General features: G+C 35.2%; 1 protein-coding gene across 7 annotated transcripts in view; it reads right to left on the bottom strand.

Moving 5' to 3' along the window:
• Positions 1 to 19,291, bottom strand: part of LOC141534225 (uncharacterized) — a 138,614-nt gene that overhangs the window by 117,662 nt on the left and 1,661 nt on the right. The window contains exon 4 of one of the 7 annotated variants that reach the window (XM_074253443.1): positions 16,762 to 17,443. The exons of 5 other annotated variants lie outside the window; for them this stretch is intronic. In XM_074253443.1, the coding sequence (XP_074109544.1) occupies positions 17,427 to 17,443 (17 nt within the window). In that variant the 3' untranslated portion in view covers positions 16,762 to 17,426. Of the gene's footprint in view, positions 1 to 16,761; positions 17,444 to 17,964; positions 18,139 to 19,291 lie in introns of those variants that run through there. One more of the 7 variants, XM_074253439.1, reaches the window with a different exon arrangement.

Raw genomic sequence — 19,291 nt, 5'->3', positions numbered from 1 at the left:
AAAGTAAAAGTGAAAAATAAAATATTAGAGATTAAAATTCTTGAAATAAATTTTGCCGACAGTTATGAGTCATTTCGTAAAATATATTAAATGGACACAAATCCTCTGAAAAATCTCTTTTAGAAATTAATTTTGTAAAATTTTTATTTTCAAGGTAGATAATTTATCTCTATTTAAAATATTTGGGGATTAATTTTGAATACAAAATATTTAATTAGAGTCATTATAACACTTACTTAAAATTAAAATTTGATAATAATTAGTCTCAAACAATTTTAAGAATTTTTATTATTATCTTTTAAAAGATTGAAAAGAGACATCAGATAATGATCAATTCAAACATGCCAAAGACACAGTGGGATGGATGTAGAATGGTTGCAGGCCATGGGCAAGGCCGGTATACTGCCATGGCTAACCCAGGCTCGACAGACATGTATCCACTAACTCCAACGTTGATAACAGCGACAACTACGACTTCAACAGTCAAACCTACGATGAGTAGTAAAGTTTCTGATAGTTCAATGGTTCAACACACCTCACAGGCCAATAATGAGTCACTTCCACAGAGTACTCTGGCTGGAGGCGCTGTCCATAACTACAATCAATACCATGAACCTCCAGTGGATCATCGCTCAGATGAAACGGTTGTACCTCCAGATATGCAGAGAATTTTCAACCGTATGGATCGAGCATCAGATGCGGTTAGACAAATGGGCACGGACCAAAGGACAATAAACGAAGAAAATTCTCTTGTCATTGGTCGTTTGTCGCATAGGCTGGAGGAGATACTTCATTCCCAACGTGAGCTGATGAACAAGTTTGTCAGTCGTAACAATTCGGGGTGGTCACGTTCACCGGTTGATTTCAACGCTACTGATTTTGAGCTACGTGGTACAACCCTGGCCCCTCCGGGTCAAAGTTTGGCAGGGGGGGAAGGAACGGTTCCACCGCCTAGTTTAAGAAATCAATCGGAGAATAACAGGGTCAGGATTGAGGATGACCAAACGATTCCTTTAGCAGAGAGGATCAATTACCTGCAACAGCAACTAAATCAGCTTCAACTGTCCTGGAATCAACAACAAACAGATACACGAGGCGACTCTTCGGTTAATAATCAAGACCACTCTGGACGAGGTCCAGGCCAGGACTCCCAAGGCCAAAACACAAGGCCGGGGATGGCTCCACCTCCGTTCCAAAGTCAATACCAAAGCCGAAACATAGGTACCAGGTATTTCCTGCACGAAAGAAAGCGAAAGGACATTTTATCAAGCTTGAAGATAGATAACTTGATCTTCCCGCAAGATGGAATGTCTGCCGAGGAATTTCTCCGAGCGATTGAAAGCAGAGCATACCACGAAGGCTGGACAGAGGATGAAATCCTGAGCTCCATGGGATATATGCTACGTGGAACACCAGCACGCTGGTTTGACAACAACCACCAGCGCTGTAGCTCGTACATGCAATTCAAAAGAGAATTCCGCAAGGCTTTTGTTAGTGCGACGACAGATCACGAAATCATTCATGACATTGGTAAACTGTGGATGAAACCTGGAGAGAACGTCACAGAGTTTGTGTTTAAGTTTCAAGAAAAATATTTGACCATGATAAGACCTCCACCTGTAGAGGATCAGGTGGCAAATATTATAAACCACCTAACGGACGAACTACGAACTCTGGTCTTTTCCAGGCCGGTCTTTTCCTATAAAGATCTTTTGAACGCTCTACACGAAGCCACGAGGTGTCTTGAAGAGGCTGCACAGCCCTTTCAGAATCAAAAATCAGTAAAACTCCAGGACAAATCCAGATTTGGAATAATGGGGCAGGATGTTGATAAAGATAATTACCAGGAGAAAGAGCTGGAACTGCTAGGTTGCAACGCTTCGGCATCACCGACCACATCATACAATAATAAGTATGGGGTTCGAGTCAGAGCTAACCAGAACGATTATCGCCAGCCTTATAGGCCTCAGTCCCTAAAATTTCCTAGACCATGTCACAACTGCGGTCTCCTGGGACATACTTTTGATACCTGCACTAATTCCAGACAAGATATATGCAATAACTGTTTCGAGATTGGTCATACTAGACAGAATTGTCCGTTGTTCTCGAATGATATTCGCTCAAGGAGTCCTCAGACTAGTCCAAAATCAAGTGAGCATAAGAATGAACCTAGGATTGAAGAGGAGAAAGAAAAACTAACTCCACCTGTCCCGAATTCCCCGTCGGTCCAGGTCATTAAAAGAGCAACATTGGGGTCTAGTAATGATAAAATACAGAATGAGATATCTGGCTGCTCAGAACCAGGACAAGCCTTTGAGCAACATTGCTCTGAAGTAGGCCCATTAATATCGACCGCGACTTTGTCTACGGACACAGGAAACTTTAATCAACGTATCTCTTGGGTCGAAAATGATCAGCACAGCTATCATTCTGCGACCAGAACATCACCTGAGCCAGAAAATCAACCAGCATTTCTCCAACAGGGTATTAGGGTATCTGATGATCCTAGTTGTACTATGATTAACACTGATAGTAAGACTTATACTAATTGCAATTTATTTTCTTCAGGAGTGAATCAGGAGAATAATGAATCCGGAACTTCATGGGAAGATGAACCGGACCGAGGTTTTGAAGTTAAAGAGGACAAGACCCGGCTGTGGTCCCAAAACACAGGCCTCGAAGGCTGGTTTTCGGATCAACAGGCCCCGAATAACACACCGGAAACGACAGCGAGGGCAGTTTTCATTCCTGAAACACTCCAGAGTGAATTTTTGTCAACGAGGGTCAACTCCAAGCTAACTGAAAGAAAGTTTTTATTCCAGGAACAGGTCCCAAGCCTCCAAGCATTACGGCTAGGGTCCCTGTGTCCGTGTGGATATGTGGAGTTACTCTGAGTGGTATTTTAGATACTGGCAGTGAGAGATCGTATATTAATAGCAAGATATATGAGGCTATAAAAGAACTTGCTTCGGGTGAACTTAGGATGGATCTATCCCAGGAACGATGGATTTTATTGGCAAATCAGACTGAATGTAAAAGTCGGGGTGGTGCGTCATTTATTATCCAGATCGGCTCTGTTGCTGGAGAACAGTATCTAAGTGTACTGGATGATCTTGGTCATCCAATGGTCTTGGGCATGGATTTCGCTCTCCAATTTGGAGTGATAATTGACAGCAAAAACAGGACTTGGCGATTCAGTGGAAGTTCAGAGTTCTACCCATTTGAGTTGATTTCCTGTAAAGAGAGGCTCTCAGACTGTGTCGAAATTATCCCAGAGCAAGACCAAGACTTTCAGAAATATTTCAGACATGAGTTAGAAAAGTCCAAAGGTTTGTCAAGGCAGGGACTCACGAATATTATTGAACATAAGATAGCATTAGAACCCGAGGCTATTCCGATAAGGATCAGGCCAGATCGGGGGAATCCAAGTGAGGAACTTGATAAACAGATCGACAAGCTCCAGGAGGAAAAGTTTATTCAACCGAGCGATAAAGTATGGACGTGTTTTCCAGTCATAGCGTCCAAGGACAACAATACTTGGAGATTTTGTGAAGATTGGAGACCAATCTATCAGACAACGACACTTCCAGCGGATTCACCACCAAATGTGCTACGAATAACGAGTGCTCTTCACGAAGCAAGCTGGATGTACACAAGGAACCGAAAGGAAGCATACCACCAAGTCCGTGTGGGCCCCGAGTCCATCCCCCTTACCGCTATTTCTGGAGAAGGACGAGGGCTAGTTGAGTGGCTTCGAATGCGTTATAGATTGGTTAAAGCTCCAAGTACATTTAAAAGAGCCGTGGATGAGCCGAAGGAGCGGTCTCATCGGAAGCTGGTTAGACGGTAATAAACCCTTGAACGAACTGGCCGCACCCTGACCACCTGAAGTGGGTGTCAGGCCTTTCTGTTGCATACACCCGGGCGAAAGTCTGGCAGGGGGGAGTGTGACAGGGAAAACTGAACTTCTCATGGTCGTTATCGACCACTTTATTGACGCCTCGATAAATGAGGGTTTTCCCTTACCGTTCGATTTTGACAAGTAGTTCAGACTTGTCACCGGGCGTGCAAATCGAAAGTCCCCACTGCTGTCCCCAAAAAAACGAAGCGGGGTTGACAATAGGAAAGTTCGAGAACTCGGAGTCAAGGGTTATAAAAGATCCGACAAAAGAAACATCAAGGCTTTTTGAGCCAGGCCCTGGAACAAGTAACACTTTTTGACCCAGCCCCTGGGGCAAGTAACACCTTTTGAGCCAGGCTTTTGAGCCAGTGACGCCTTGAGACAGTGAGGCTTTTGGCAAAACAGTGAGTCAGTGTAGTGCTGTGTAGTAAATTCTGTCATCAAGATTTGGGACCATCAAGAAGGAAGTCAATGGACGATCCGGGATTGGGAACCCTTTACTTGGAGTCAGATAGTTCATTGAAGACGAGAGAGAGAGACCAATCAGCCGCTGATTTCGCCCGTTTCCACCTGGACTTCACTTAACGTTTGGAGAGTTGTAAAAGTTAAGTCAGGTATTATTATTACAATTATTTCAGGCCGAGCTTGAATTTGGAAATTGAGAGGCCGAATTAACTGTAATAAAATTTGTCAATTAATGATCGCTATTGTCTCAGATGTCACTTTTAATTTAGTAGATTCTTTTATAAGTAAATTATTCATAAATGTCAATTAATTAGTTGTTACAAGCCTTTTAGTTATGGGAAATTATTTAGTTAAAATTATTTGATTAAGTTGAAATAGTAGAAGCAATTGTGTAATTTAGATAGTCAAGGTCACTTTGGAATATATGCAGTTTGAATAATTAATGAGGCTTGTTAAACTTGTAGAATTTGAAATTTGAAATTTTGTAAAATTAATTCTAGGCCGTTGGGCTGAATTTAATTAATTTAGTAAATTTAGTGAATTAATTTTTTGAGAAAACTGTTAAAGAATTTAGTTGAGAAATTTTGGTAATGAATTAAATTAGTGAATTTGGTATTTTGTATTAAAGAAATGTTAAGCGTAAAACTCAAGGAATTTAGTTAATTAGTAATTCGAAGAAATTTGAGTAATTAGAGAAAGTGTGTATTAAGTTAGCGTCCGGTGGACGATTTTTGTATGGAATTTAGTGAGTATTTAGAAACGTTGTATAGACGCCCGAGTCGGGGGTACAACGGATTAAGTTAGGAAACCGCTGCGTAGACGCCCGAGTCGGGGGCGCAGTCGGGAATAGGTTTTAACTGGTATTCCGTCAGGTTGACGAGGTAAATTATGTTAATTGGTATTCCGTCAGGTTGACGAGGTAATTAATTGGTATTGTATGGTATTCCGTCAGGTTGACGAGGAAATTAAGATATTGGGATATTCCGTCGGAGTGACGAGGTTGAATAAATTGGTTAATTTAGTTATAGGAAAAATTGGCAAGGGCCATTTAACGTAGGTGAGAGGTTCTCACAATTAAGTTAGTTTTAAGGAAATTGTTAAGTTTGTAGATTGATTGAATAAATCATTTATATTTTCTAATAATTTTCTCAGTCTTATTTACAGCCTTTCTCGGACTTCTCACGACCCTGTCCTTTCCTTCTCATGCTCCTCCGGTTTCTGGGACACCGTGTCTAAAATCCCAGTGGCGCCCTTTCTAAAGAGGAAAGGGGTAGCTAACTGGACCTGGGTTAAACACCACGGTTACAGGTTGAACTTAAACATGACCATTACCGAAGAAAATAAAGATAAACTTGTAAAAAATTTAAAAGAGTGCGTTAAAACCGCTTTTCCGAATTAGTGAGCTAAGTAATGGCTCTTGAGTACCCAACTCGTGGAGGATTAAAAAAAGTTTATATTGAGAATAGAAAGAAATAAAATCGCGGCGGTTTAAGTATAAAAAAATTAAACACACCCGTATCTATTTTCAGGTATTTATCGTGAAATGTAGCCGTTCTGGTAAAACCAATTCGACTGGTAAGGTCCTTTCTCACGGGAGGAAATCCGGGTGAAAATCCCACCAGGACCACCGTAACTCTGAGTAAATCCAGGCTCTGTCCTTCTCCAGCTTCCTTCGATGGACCCCATTTACCTACATCAGCTATTCTCTACTAAAAGCACCCTAGACCATTTTTTTCTGCATCTACTTCGGTATTTCTCTTTTTTGTACCGCTGTTGTGTTTCCTGCATCCGAAGTAAATGTACAGTGTAGATGTACAAGTGGGGGTGCTTTCGGTTACTGAAAGAATTACCCGACTTACTCTACAGCGTTAACCGATCACTTTTTATTGTGCAAAAAAATGGATAATCCACCGACTCAAGCGGTTTTAATATAATCTTCTCGTCTATTAAAGAAACTACTGATTAAAAAGCAATCTAATTGCGTGTCAGATTATTTGCTGAAATAAACTCTGATGAGAGACAATCGGAATGAAAATTTAAACAATTTCACAGTATTTATAACTTTAAAACAGACAGTAGCACAGTAGCACAGAGTCAGCACTCAAGTACCAACAAAAGCTTTTGCCACTGGGAATATTCAAATTCACGCTCAACCACATCAGTATAATTACACTGTCGAGTGCACAAAAAAATAACGACAATGAAATACGTCAGCCTGCCGAGTTTGTAGGTTCCGGTTTGGAGAATCTTCATTAGTATTTCCATGCTAGTGATGAATTAGCCGAATTGCCCCACCGAAATTATCTATCTTAATCACGGAAATCGTCCATCGTGTGACAAATAATGTTTTATGGGATCGCAGCTTGTTTAACCGTACTCTATTACAGCCTTGATTTTTATACAATTAATAGGATAAAAGTATGTAGCGTCGCTAAAGTAAATTTTTTTAAATGGCGTTATTTAACATAAATAATTAATTATTGGTTTTAAACCATTTCTAACAATAAAAGAAAAATTGTAAAAATAACGATTTAAAAAAAAAAATAAATAAGTGTATTCAATTTAGAAAAAAAAAATTTTAAGTTCAAAACAAAATTTTCATATCTGTTAGCACTAAATAATTTTTTTTTTCTAAAGTACGTAAAAAATGAAGATTTTGAGGATAAAAATGTTAATGAAGCCTTTTTTAAAAAAGTTATGAGCAAAAAACCAAAAAAAGCATAAGAGTTTTTTTGATGGGTACTGATGTCATGTGGACATAATATCATGTTAGGAAATTTTTCTACGGTATTAAGTATAGTCAATATTTGTCCTAAATAACTAATGAACATTCTTCAAATTTTTAACAGGTAGATGTTTATTTATTCATTATTATTATCACATCAATGGTATACCTTAAAAATATTTTTTTTCACAGCTAAGTTAATGACTTTCTTGTGCGTAATTAATTGCACACAGCTGAATGGAATAAAGGACAAAACCAGAACCATTAACTAAATCGAGTAGTTATTAATTCTCTTTAAGGCACAAAGAGAGTACACGAGTGAGTATGTGGTTTCAATTCGTGCTGGGTTGTGGTCCGTGCTTTTACGAGGAAAAGGCGGGATGACCTTCGAAATTTAGTTTATTTTAGCGTTATTTAGTTCTTGATTTCGTACTGTGCTAAATATTACAACACTTTGCCAGGATGTTCATAAATATTCAGATCTTTAGAAAGCCAACGAATTATTTATAAACTCAACTCAACTCAACTATTTATGATAAATTCTCCATTTTAATATTTCTTTGTAATTCATTCAAATAAATAATGATGCACTAAGCTCGAACTCTGATTGCATGAATAATTTAATCTACAACGCATATTGTCAGCAGTATAATCAGTAATTAAAAAAATAAATATATTAATCCCAGGTCGAGCACGATGCTGATAATTGCCAGCACAGCTGGTTTAGCCTCGAGCGGAACAATATGCAAGGTCTTAATCAAAAATCCGATCTAGATCAGTCGTTCTGATGATGCATACCAGATTGGACATTGAACGTAGCATACCAGGATGCCCCAGAGCTTCAATGAGCTGACATAAAGCGTTTATCTATCGGTTGATATCTTTTTTACTGGTTATATTAATTTCATTGAAACCTATGCTGCAGCCTCACCATCGAACAAAGCTAATTATTGGGATATTCAGCCAATGAAATAAAGCCAATGTCTACAGTGATTTTTCAACCAGTGAGGAGATTTTTTATGATGCATTCAAAAACATACCGCGATGCGATAGCTCCCGGCGAAGCCCTCGGGTTGTTTTAATTTAATTATGGATTATTAACGCTCGCAATGTGTAATTATATTCATCCGTGTCCAGCTCTTTGACTAGCTCACTCGCCTCCAAGCGTTTATTTAACTTATACAATTTGTAAACCCGTTCTCATTTACATCCGGATAGTTATCATACATTCATTCCCAGGTTTATTTCAAGCAAACATACTACGCAGACTGAGTACACAAGTGACTGATACTTTAGCTATTAAACAGAAAAAAAGATAACAATTTTGGCTCTAATTAATTACAAATTTTTTTCTACTTTCTTCAGTAAATATGTGCAATACAACATCGAAATTTTATCTGGTAGACTGGACAATAGAATCGGAATCAATTGATAATTTCACTCTATACTTTCATGCTCAGTAGAATTGTAAATCAATATTGTGGCCTAAACTGTCAAATTTTTCGCTTTTATCGTGAAAAAATGATAAAATAATTAAACTTCTCTGAGAAGTTTCGAACCTGTTTTAATTTTTCTAAACTAAACTATTCAGAGATCTAAATCGGAATCAACTGAAAAGTTCACACTATTTTTATACGAGGTCAAATTATCAATCAATGGTGCAATCTAAACTAATAAATTTTACGCCTTCCTAGCACAATTTTGTTTACAAAAATAATAATAATGAGCAATTTCCTCAAGAAGTTAGAAACTTCCATCTATTTTTTCCCACTGACCCATCTAGGAGTCACAAACACGTAATTCCTGATCCTAAACTTTAGAACATGTGGCCTGGATTATTTTTGAAAAAATTCTTTGCAAGAATTTTTTATTGTTCTTGTAAGTGCATAAATTTGTATTATGAACAACAAATATTTATCACCGAATTTATCGTTATCAAAACTAACAAGATGTAACCAGCAGGTTTTTGCATTCTGCACTTACCTAGTCTCCTTTCAACACTAGTTACGCAGAAAAGGAACATAAAAACTCATACTAACTCTTATATTAATCCACAAGACTCAGGAACACTGTCGCGTGCGCAACAACTATGAGCATAACTTACGGAAAACGTTTATCGCGTGGTCGTACCACAAGCGTGTATCCGCGATACAGAGAATCGATCCCTCGTTAGTCTCATCAAATATCTCGATACAATCAAAAAGCTAACGTCATAAATTAATTTAATTTTAACGATTTTGTTAATTAATAGCAATTGCGCGTTGTATTATAGAAAGGCGGGTACGAGAAATATAAACAATATAATTTTGATTCGACTTGTATATCTGGTGTAAAAAAACAGGAGTAAATTTATAGTGAATTTTCACTACGATTACTTGAATGAAAAAATAAAACTCTCCGTACGAAGTCAATCTGTTTTTTTTTTCTTTTCATTGGAGTGATTTCGGAATAAATATGCGTTCTAATCCGAAAGAAGTAAAAAATAATTAATTGTCAACATTAATATATTTAATTAAATTAAATTAATTACTTTAATGCTTACATTAGATTACATTGATTTTAATATAATCTCTAAGTATGCATATTGTAATTTGTAAGCGAATATCGACATTTTTTTTATTCAATATAAAAAATAAAGAATTCATTCCGCGGAGTTTTCGTTATTACACAAACAGAAAGAAAGTCTTAAGCCAAGCGTAAATTTTCTTAATTAAATCAAGAAAATCTTAAGGAAGATTGAAAATTTCTTGAATGAAATTAAAATTTCTTGAACGAAGTTAAATTTTTTTAAGCCAAGAAAATTTCTTCTTGCTCCAAAATAACTTCGGTCTTCCTTACAATTTTTTTGTTTCAAGAAATTTTTTTTTCTGTGTAATAACATAAATAAAATCTTTCACGGAATAAATTTTACTCCGGAGAGATTGAATCAATTAAAAATCGTTCACTCCACGAATTTTTTACAGTGTATTATTACATTTCGGTGCATAAATACTTGCTCTTCTATCCATGCTACATGAAACCATAAATTCTGTCATTACAATGCTTAACAATAGAGTTCTATTTTATTACATAATATAAACCAGATAAATGTTAATAAAACGTGGGCAACAAAACGTTCGTGCTGTAGCTATCTCTTGTGTTCTATTGATTTAAATTGAAGGAGATGAGGGATCATAGGCAATAGTTGATAGTTAATAGTTAATTCGAATGCACACAGTCTATTTAAACAATAAAAATCATTAATTATCCAAAGAACAGTGTACAAAGCGATAGAGTTAGACTTCCCGATAAAAGCGAATGCCGTGAGAGCGTCGGTTTCGTGCCGTTTATCGACCGCGGTGCCTTCACTCACGAGTCAACTGGATTACATTTATAAACTCGCTCCCTTTCTTCTTTTCCCTTTCTTCAAGCTTTACGTCATTGTACCAGTATACACTGTAAAAAGTCGGGAGTAAATTTTACTCCGCATTCACTCCCATCACTCGGAGTACCGAAGTGAAGTAATTCAACACTCCGTCTTCGGAGTGAATCCGAAATTTTTTTTAGCAGAATGATTCTGGAGTAAATTTAGATTTTAATCGGGAAAATATCCAAGTACGGAGCTCTTATACTAAAATAATTTTTATTTTACTGACACAAAATTTATCTGCCAAATTATTTCTTTTCGTTGGTATAAAATAAATAAATTTAAAAAAAATCAATATTTTGAAAAAACTCAAAATTAAAAACAAATTTAATTTCCAGAAAAAAATTTTTTTCGATTAGTAAAAAAAAAGTTTAGTTTAATAATCCGAATTTAAGAAAAAAATTTTAATTAAAAAAAAAAATTTCGAAAAAATTTGCTCTGAATATTTTTTACACTGTATACCTGCATTTATATTTATATCTATTTTTCTTTCTCTTTCTTATTCATGGGGCACGGGGCTCGTTTTTACAGCCACAGCTCTTCAACAACGAGGACGAATATTTAAGTAAGCACAAACATGAGCGCTCGCGGTCCCGACACATGCCAAGATTTACGACATTATTAAATTTGTATCATGTTGAGCACGACGTGGTGTTAAGATATCCTGGTGCTTTACTTATACTTTGGCTTAACTATTTTAAATAAACGCAAACGTTGACATACTCACGTGCCGACGGATTTGGCTACAATTCATCTGGTTTACGAAAATTATCAGTGACTAATTTTTATATCTTTTCACGGAAAAAAAATAAGGAGGATGAATAGTAATAAAAACCTATCGAAACGTATCAAATATGAGATATGATCACGAAAAGTTAAAGTTCGTAATGTTAGTAAGTTATTCAGCAATGTAATTATGTGATTTTGCGATTCTATCAATGTTATATAATGGAATTTGAACAAATAAATTAGACAATTAATATACTGACAATAGAAATAACTTAAAAATTTTTCTCTCACAATTAAATAAAAGTTCTTTTTTCATTAATATATGCTACTTTTTTTACATTACAGACATTACAAGAGTAAAAAGTATCAAAATTACAGTTCAAGATAGTAACTACTACCAATCACATATAATAATCAATGACAATAATAAATAATTACAATTAAATGAGCCTTGAGGGTGAAAATGAAAAATATGAAACTTATAACTTATAACAGACTTTAAAAGACAGTGAATGCAATTATCGTATTACAATTGAGAAAATGAGATTAACTCTGGATTATAGTAATTCAAGTGATACCAGTCTCAACCAGGGAGAGAGCAACTAAATTGAGAATTCTCACTTACACTTTACTAGCACACAAACATTTAACTTGCCCTAGACTATTCCCAGGCATTATGTCACTCTTCCGCGAGACTACTGGAGATAATCTTATATCCTGGCTTGGTTGAATTGATTAAGAGACAGATTATATTAGTGAATGAGATCTTACTCGGGAGTTGTATGAGAAACTGCTCGTTTAAAACTTTACCTACAGGAATAGGAATCTCCTATCTCCCGTTCCCTATCGGAATAACTCCTCTTCGTCTATGACAACAGACATATTTTATATTTACACTAATATTTAATAATTAATAATTCTGTTAAGCTCGCATCTATTTAGTTTTACAGGTTTATAAATTATAATTAATCCGTCTATTCTATATAAGATATAAGATACTACTTGTAGTTGTTCGTGTATAGTAGGTTGTGAGAGGTCTGAAGTCCGAGTAAATTAATTAGCCGGCATGTGCTGGAATTTCAATTTAAATGGCGACGTCCAGGATAGACAGCTAATGACTTTGTCAAATGTTTAATGAAATAAAGCTGAAAAAAGCAAATGGATGACTGAGAAAAAAAAACCCTCAGGCAATTACAGTTTGCGTCCTCGAGAATCTAAATAAGGTCTAATTAACATAATCCAAATGAACACGGAACGAAGTATCGTAACGTAAGACGGTAGTACCGATCGGATCGAATGATAAGCGCGTAATGTCTTGACTCCTGTGACCACATCATTAACCGCTTCAACCAACACAAACGATCTCAACATATAGCTTAAATATATAGTTTAAGAAAGGTATACCCTAACATAAGAAAGGTATTATATAGTTAACTCGCGGTATTAATTTGCGTGATTATTTGCATGAGAAAGCAACACATTTAATTCTGTAAATAAAAATAATTGTTTGTCTAAGCGATTGGATAGCAGTGGAGCGAGGCTGCAACTGTAATAAAATTATTTTGATTTCAATTACTTATAGAGAAAGAAGAAATTCTTTATTGTAGTAAAAAAAAAAAAAAAAAAAAAAATCAAAAATTTTTGCACCTGCTGTGTTGTGAAATGGGATAACTGAATTTTTTTTAAATAAAATAAATTTTTCATTAAGCACTCTCCCTTAATTTTGAACTTATTAAAAATCTAAGTTTGTTGTGTTTTTTTATAATAATTTTTTTAAAACATTTTTTTTATAGTCTTTTAAAAGTTAATTTTTTAATACAAGAAAAAATTTTTTTAGTTCATTATTTTTTCTAATTTTGATATAGAAAATTTAAAAACTGGTACATTAATTAAAAAGGCCATTCGGCAGCCGAAATGGAAGTAGATTTCATGAAAATGAATGTAAAAATCTAAAGTTTTGGATGACGTTTGGTAAAACGAGTGCAACAGCAAATTTCATATTTGGTATAACGGAATAGGACCTACTTTTGAGATAAAACATATAGTATGGTACTCAAATTGAAGCTTATTTAAAGAGCTTTTAGATGCATTTTACAGAATTTCAATAAGTTATCCCATTCAAAAGTTATTCGAGTAAGAAAGTAAAAAAATGTAAATTTTTATAATTTTAAAAATTTTATAATCCTAGCATTTCTGAATAATTTCAAGTCTACACATATGAAATGGTACTCAAATTAAAGCTTATTTGAAGAGCTTTCAGATGCAATTAACAGAATTTCGACAAGTTATTCCATTCAAGAGTTATTCGAGCAAGAAAGTGAAGAAATATAAATTTTTATGATTTTGAAAATTTCAAAATCCTGGCATTTCTAAATTACTTGACCGATTAAGCTCATCTACGAACTTGACTTCGGTATCTATCTGTAGAATAATTATGTTGAGTTTGGTAAAGATCCGACGTAAATTGGCGACGCTATCGTCGTGACAAGCCGCGTTATATCTGATATATATATATATATATATATATATATATATATATATATATATATATATATATATATATATACATACATACATATATAAACTTTTGAACCATATGCATTTTCCGACTCAGCTCGACAAGTATAGTCGAAATATAGCAAAATTTTTCAAAAGTTCCGTCATGAGGGCCAATGCAATAGTTAGATTTCTATGAAATCTACTAAAAACAGATTTAAAATATAAGTTGATTTGATTTTTAAAGAGCGCTGCAATCGCAGCATCATCAACTTGTTTAAAAATAAATGTGATAACTGCCATAGAATTTGAAACGAAGGGAACCGTAATTGGTGAAGCTAAAATAGCGACGTTGTATATTTGTAAATTGTAAAATAGTTAAACAAAGATAAATAGCGTTGGAGAGAACGGATTTTTGTTTGAACTCGTTTAGCGTACTCCTAATTGTAAAACTATCAAACACGACGGGGAGAAATGAAAGTGATCGACATCGACAGGAAGCTCGACTCGGAAACTCGATGAATGTTGAACGAGGACGAACTAACGAGAGTCAAGAGATAGGAGATGCAGCAACAACCGGGCATGCATTGAGGGATGACTGCATAATTAGAATCGACACTCCCTCTATTACAGGTACCCATCCTCCGAGAGTGTAGTGACATCTCAACTGCCGCATTTGACTATTGATTGAGGCTGTCTGTGTCTCTTTTCGACCACCCTCCTTTATCTCATCTCCCTCGCACCAGCGTTAGTTACTCCACGGCTTTATAAATCCCTTGTTCAATGCGTGGGTGCATTATACGCCGGCGGTTTGCCTAAGCACGTAGTCAAATACTCTACGTGCGGATCCCGAGAGCAGGGACAAAAACCCCATGGCTCTAACCCCCTCGCTTAGTTGTGACACTGTGGTCGAAACCGCAAAGCTCCTGTTACACGACTTGACACTATCGAAAAGTCGAGATTTCATAACTCTATTACGCACTTGCGTTGAAAGCTTCTACTCTGATAAAAAAATTAATTTGATTCAAAAGCAAAAATTTTAATAGTTTCTCGGCTGTTTTCTTCCACATTTTGGGACCAGAAAGCCGAAAGTAAGGTTTATTTTATCGCAGGGTGATCCAAGCAATTTTTTATAAAAAGTTAATCGTTTAAAGCGCTATGTAACAACGCAATCATTGATTGAACAGAAAATTTCATTTAAAACAAAATCGAAAAAATAATACATGCATGAAAAAAAAACTTGTAGTGAGGACGACAACAATGGTAGCACCATTTACTACAACATGAAATAAAATAGGAGACTTCAATGAAGATTTCCAACGTATATATAGTAAATAAAACTACAATTGTTATTGTTCTTACTATAATTTCTTATCCGTGTATAATTATTTTATTATCTATAAAAACACTTTAAAAAAATTTCATTTTAAACCAAAAGAATTGCCTCCCTTAAAAATGAAACAATAATTATCTAGAAAATTTTTCATTTCTTCTTCCCATCTCTGCAAATTTTCAAGTCAATAAAAAATTTCAAGTCTTAAACTTCTTAAGGAGCCATTCCTTGTTTACAATGGATATAATTTATTTAAAGTCTGTCCTATAAAAAACTATCATAAAATTTTACTCTGAATAAAGACAACTAGTATTCTTAGTTTAACTTCTTTAAAATACAGATGAAGTCAGGCTCCTTCATTTTGGCAAACATGAAGATTTAATTTCTACTTAATACTCCTTAGTCATGAAATGACTATTAGACTATCAAACAAAGGCATAACTCGCTTAGAATATAAGAATAGAAAGACTGAAGAGTGTGTATAGAAGCTCATCACGTCCGTGGATTGGCTGATGTCGAGTGGGTTGGTGGTTGATCGTCTTCTGGACTATTTCCTGGTTGTGATATACCCAGCTAGGAGCCGATGGAGAACTTTCTCCATTATACGGATCCGAATAGAATCATTAATTTAACTGAGGTCTCACTGGATTTCAAATCCTCAATGTTTCTTATTCTCAATTTGCGTTAATGGTCGCAGTAGTTTGGTGAAGTCGATACTCTTAACTCTCGGCAGAGTCTATACACAGACATTTATAGTCGGGAGTACTCGGATGTTAAAAGGGGATAAGGATTTCACCTGTGATACATCAATGTCTAGTACAACCGATAAAGAGGGTCGTGTCCCTCAGTCCTCCAAGATATCTTATTCCCCTGAGAGTAGAATAACTATTTCACCTTCTTTTCACCTAACATACTCTCACACATACAAACTTATATTATTCGAATGGTACTGCTTCTATTCCCTCCTCCTAGTCTCGGCGATCGGACCACTACAGAATCCAGAAAATCAAAATGTCTTGGGTACAAAATCAATTACTATTTTTTCACGTTATCTTTACACTCTCCACTTTCAGGGAGAACAATTTTCATTCTTACATTTTTTTTCCTACATGTAATTTTTTTTTTTTTTATCCAAACGAATCGATTTATTTTCCCCCTTACCCAATCCAAGATAGCTTTCATTTCAATTTCCGGTCACGCCAGAAATCTCGAAGCTATGCCATTGAATACCAACGAACCAGAAAGCTCAACTCTTGCCTGCCGGAGGTTAAGGTGTAAATATAGGTGTTGGTATAGAAAGTTGGTACACACATACAAAAGGAGGATCAGGATTAAAAGGCAAAGGGTAAGACGAATAAAACTTAAGGCATCGTCTCTGTGCAACGCTGATAACGTTGAATTATAAGACGACTATATATTAGATTCCACTTTCCCGATACGCCTCGCAATTAAAACGTCTTGGATCATCTCACTGTCGGGTTTTACACCTTTACAATGATTATCCCGAACACGTACACTTGACACTTCATTATGAAGAAGGCCAGCATTCACTAACAAAAATTACAATGATTCAATGACAATCTTAAAAAATGTTTGCAAAAGTTTAAAGTTCGAGATCTGGATTAAATATTAGATAAACGGACAAATAAAAGGAAAGCTTTTTAATAGAAAATTATATTTCTTTTAAAATATACACTTATCAATTTTTCCGTATCTTCCATCGTTCAGAGAAATTTTTTAAACAAGTTGAAATTTAAAATATTCTAACGCGCAAGCTTAAAACATTTAGTAATTTAATTGAATTCTTAAAAATGTCACACCAAAATGACGGTGTAAAATTATTGAGTACAATTTTCAAATTTTTTCATGTGTTAAAATTTCTCCAAGCAAGGTCATGACCGCTACCTTACATTTCGATACAGAAATAAATTCTCTTGCATTATTTATAACCTGAACTCGGGTGTTCCAGCATGAGTTAACAATTTACAAGAGGTTATTTATCTCGGAATACAAATAAGTATAAATAAATATATAAATAAATGAATGAACGAACGAATAAAAAAGAGAATAGAAAAAAAAAATTAAAAAAAAAAAAGAAATCAAAATAATAATAAATAACGGCGCGTTTTTCATCGTATCAATTCGTAAAATTCGATCCTAACGATTTTGTCAAACGTGCTGTTGAAGTGGTTACTAATGCAAAGCTTCGTCTCGGAGGGAATTTGCACGTCAAGCACGTTTGTCTGTCTGTCCATCGGGGTATCAGGTGCTTGTCTTCGGGGATCCGGGATTCCGGGTTACAATTTTGTGTGTAAAAGAGGATTCGAAAGAATTATTTTTTATCTTTCTAGTCTCCTTTATTCTCCTCCGCCTATTTCGCTCCTCTCCCTGGTTGTCAGCAGTAAAAATAAAATATAAAATATATTTATGTATTAAATGAAAACTTGGAATAAGAGTATGAGTGGAGGCAGATCGGAATATCCGAAAATGTAAAAGGTGATGTTGAATAAGAGTGAAATAGAGCTTGATGGGCACGCGAATACTGCCTAAATGTGACAATGAATAAACGAGAAACGTCGTAAATCCAATGATTTATTGAGCTGATACAAAAGACTGAGGTTGAAACCCTGACACAATTGATTCCTGGTTTAATCTTATCCTGATGTAGTGTTATGCCAAAGGCTTTCTTAATGGATCTAAGGACAAGCTGATTAATTCACAGAAGCTATCAACAATCGCGAAAAAAAAAACAATAATAAAAGAAGTAAAGAGGAAAGTAGAAATAACGATAACGATAACAAACTAATGAATAAAAATAAGGGTGAGATTGAGATTGAAAGTGAGAGTATTGATGGTGATATTGTTTTTTATTGGAGTAAAGAAGTTGTTCGGAGACACGACAAATTATGCCAATACTTTTACGCTTAGAGAAGCATCGATCTGGAGGATGGAATACGCCGAGGTCTTTGGGAACGACGCCGTAGAACAATTCCGTATTCTGATAAGTCTTCTCTACAATGATTGTAGCAACCTTATCCTATCCAAGAGGATGGTCATCCCTTGGGACAGGAGCCTGGATATGTCTGGAATAGCGAGCCAAATTACCCGTAAAATTAGCGCGGAAACTCTGAATTTATTCTATTTCAGGATAGAGTGAAGAATAAAATGAATAGGGTAAAAAGTTTCCCAGTGCATAGTATAAAAAACTGTTTAAGATAAGAATGAGAGTAAGAATAAGAATAAAAATAAGAAAAATGACAAATTTGTCAGCTGGAAAATTTATTATTTTGTTGGTAGTTTTAAGTTTTAATAACTGTATACTTGTTTTTTAATATGGCGGTAAATATTTTGAGAGGTGAATTTAGTTGAGTGTTTTGTTTTTCAGAGGACTGAGAAGCGAAAAAGTTTCTTCATTTTGTAGATATAATATACACTGTCGACAAAATGAGACACTCGAAAATGCATATTATACGCTCGTTATATTATGTGAGTGTATACATGTACGTGTACGGGTTTTTTGTCGCGAGTACGAAGAAAAAGCAGCAGTGAGGAGAGGAGGGTAGATGGAAGTGGGTGGCGAGCCTGTTGAAGGAAGTGCCAGTAGACGAAAAGAGGAAAAAGAGAAAGTGAAGAACGGATCTTGGGAAAGCACCTGCGCCAGTATAAGGAGGGTGGAAGAGACAATTGATGACACACGCAAAAAAATATAAAAAAACGAGATGGAAAAAATACCTCGAGGGTTTTCCCTCGCTTGTCGCTCAGGTCTTACCACCCTACTAGGAAAAATATATTACATGATATCAAGACTTATAAGCCCAGTTTCAACACTACGTCGATGAAAAACATCTGGATCTATAAATTTATTAGATGAATTATTTTTTACTTGTTTTGGATTTATCGCGTTTTTCAGGATTAGTTTCATAAATTTCAAGACACGGTAGAGAAATACTTTACTAAAGAGTTTTGTTGGACTTAAAAAAAATTTTAATTGTCATTTATAATTATGATTAATATCTATTTTGATATTAAATCTCTGTAAAATTTCTAAGTAAAAAATTATTTTGATAATGCTTTGAAAAAATAAATATTCCTATGTTTTTATGATCTTAACAATGTTAGTTTGAACATAAAAGATTTGTGTGGAAAATTAACATGGTAGTGGCCTCTAGCAGATTAACGATTAAGCATCTAACAGAATTAGACGTCGACAATATCAAATGCTGTATCAGTTATTTT

The sequence above is a fragment of the Cotesia typhae genome, unplaced genomic scaffold (assembly GCF_013202065.1).
Source record: "Cotesia typhae breed Kobodo isofemale line unplaced genomic scaffold, CoteBio_Ctyphae scaffold_13, whole genome shotgun sequence".
Classification (NCBI taxonomy): Eukaryota; Metazoa; Arthropoda; class Insecta; order Hymenoptera; family Braconidae; genus Cotesia; species Cotesia typhae.
The sequence above is the reverse complement of the archived record's forward strand: the minus strand, read 5'-3'. Positions and strand labels throughout refer to the sequence as shown.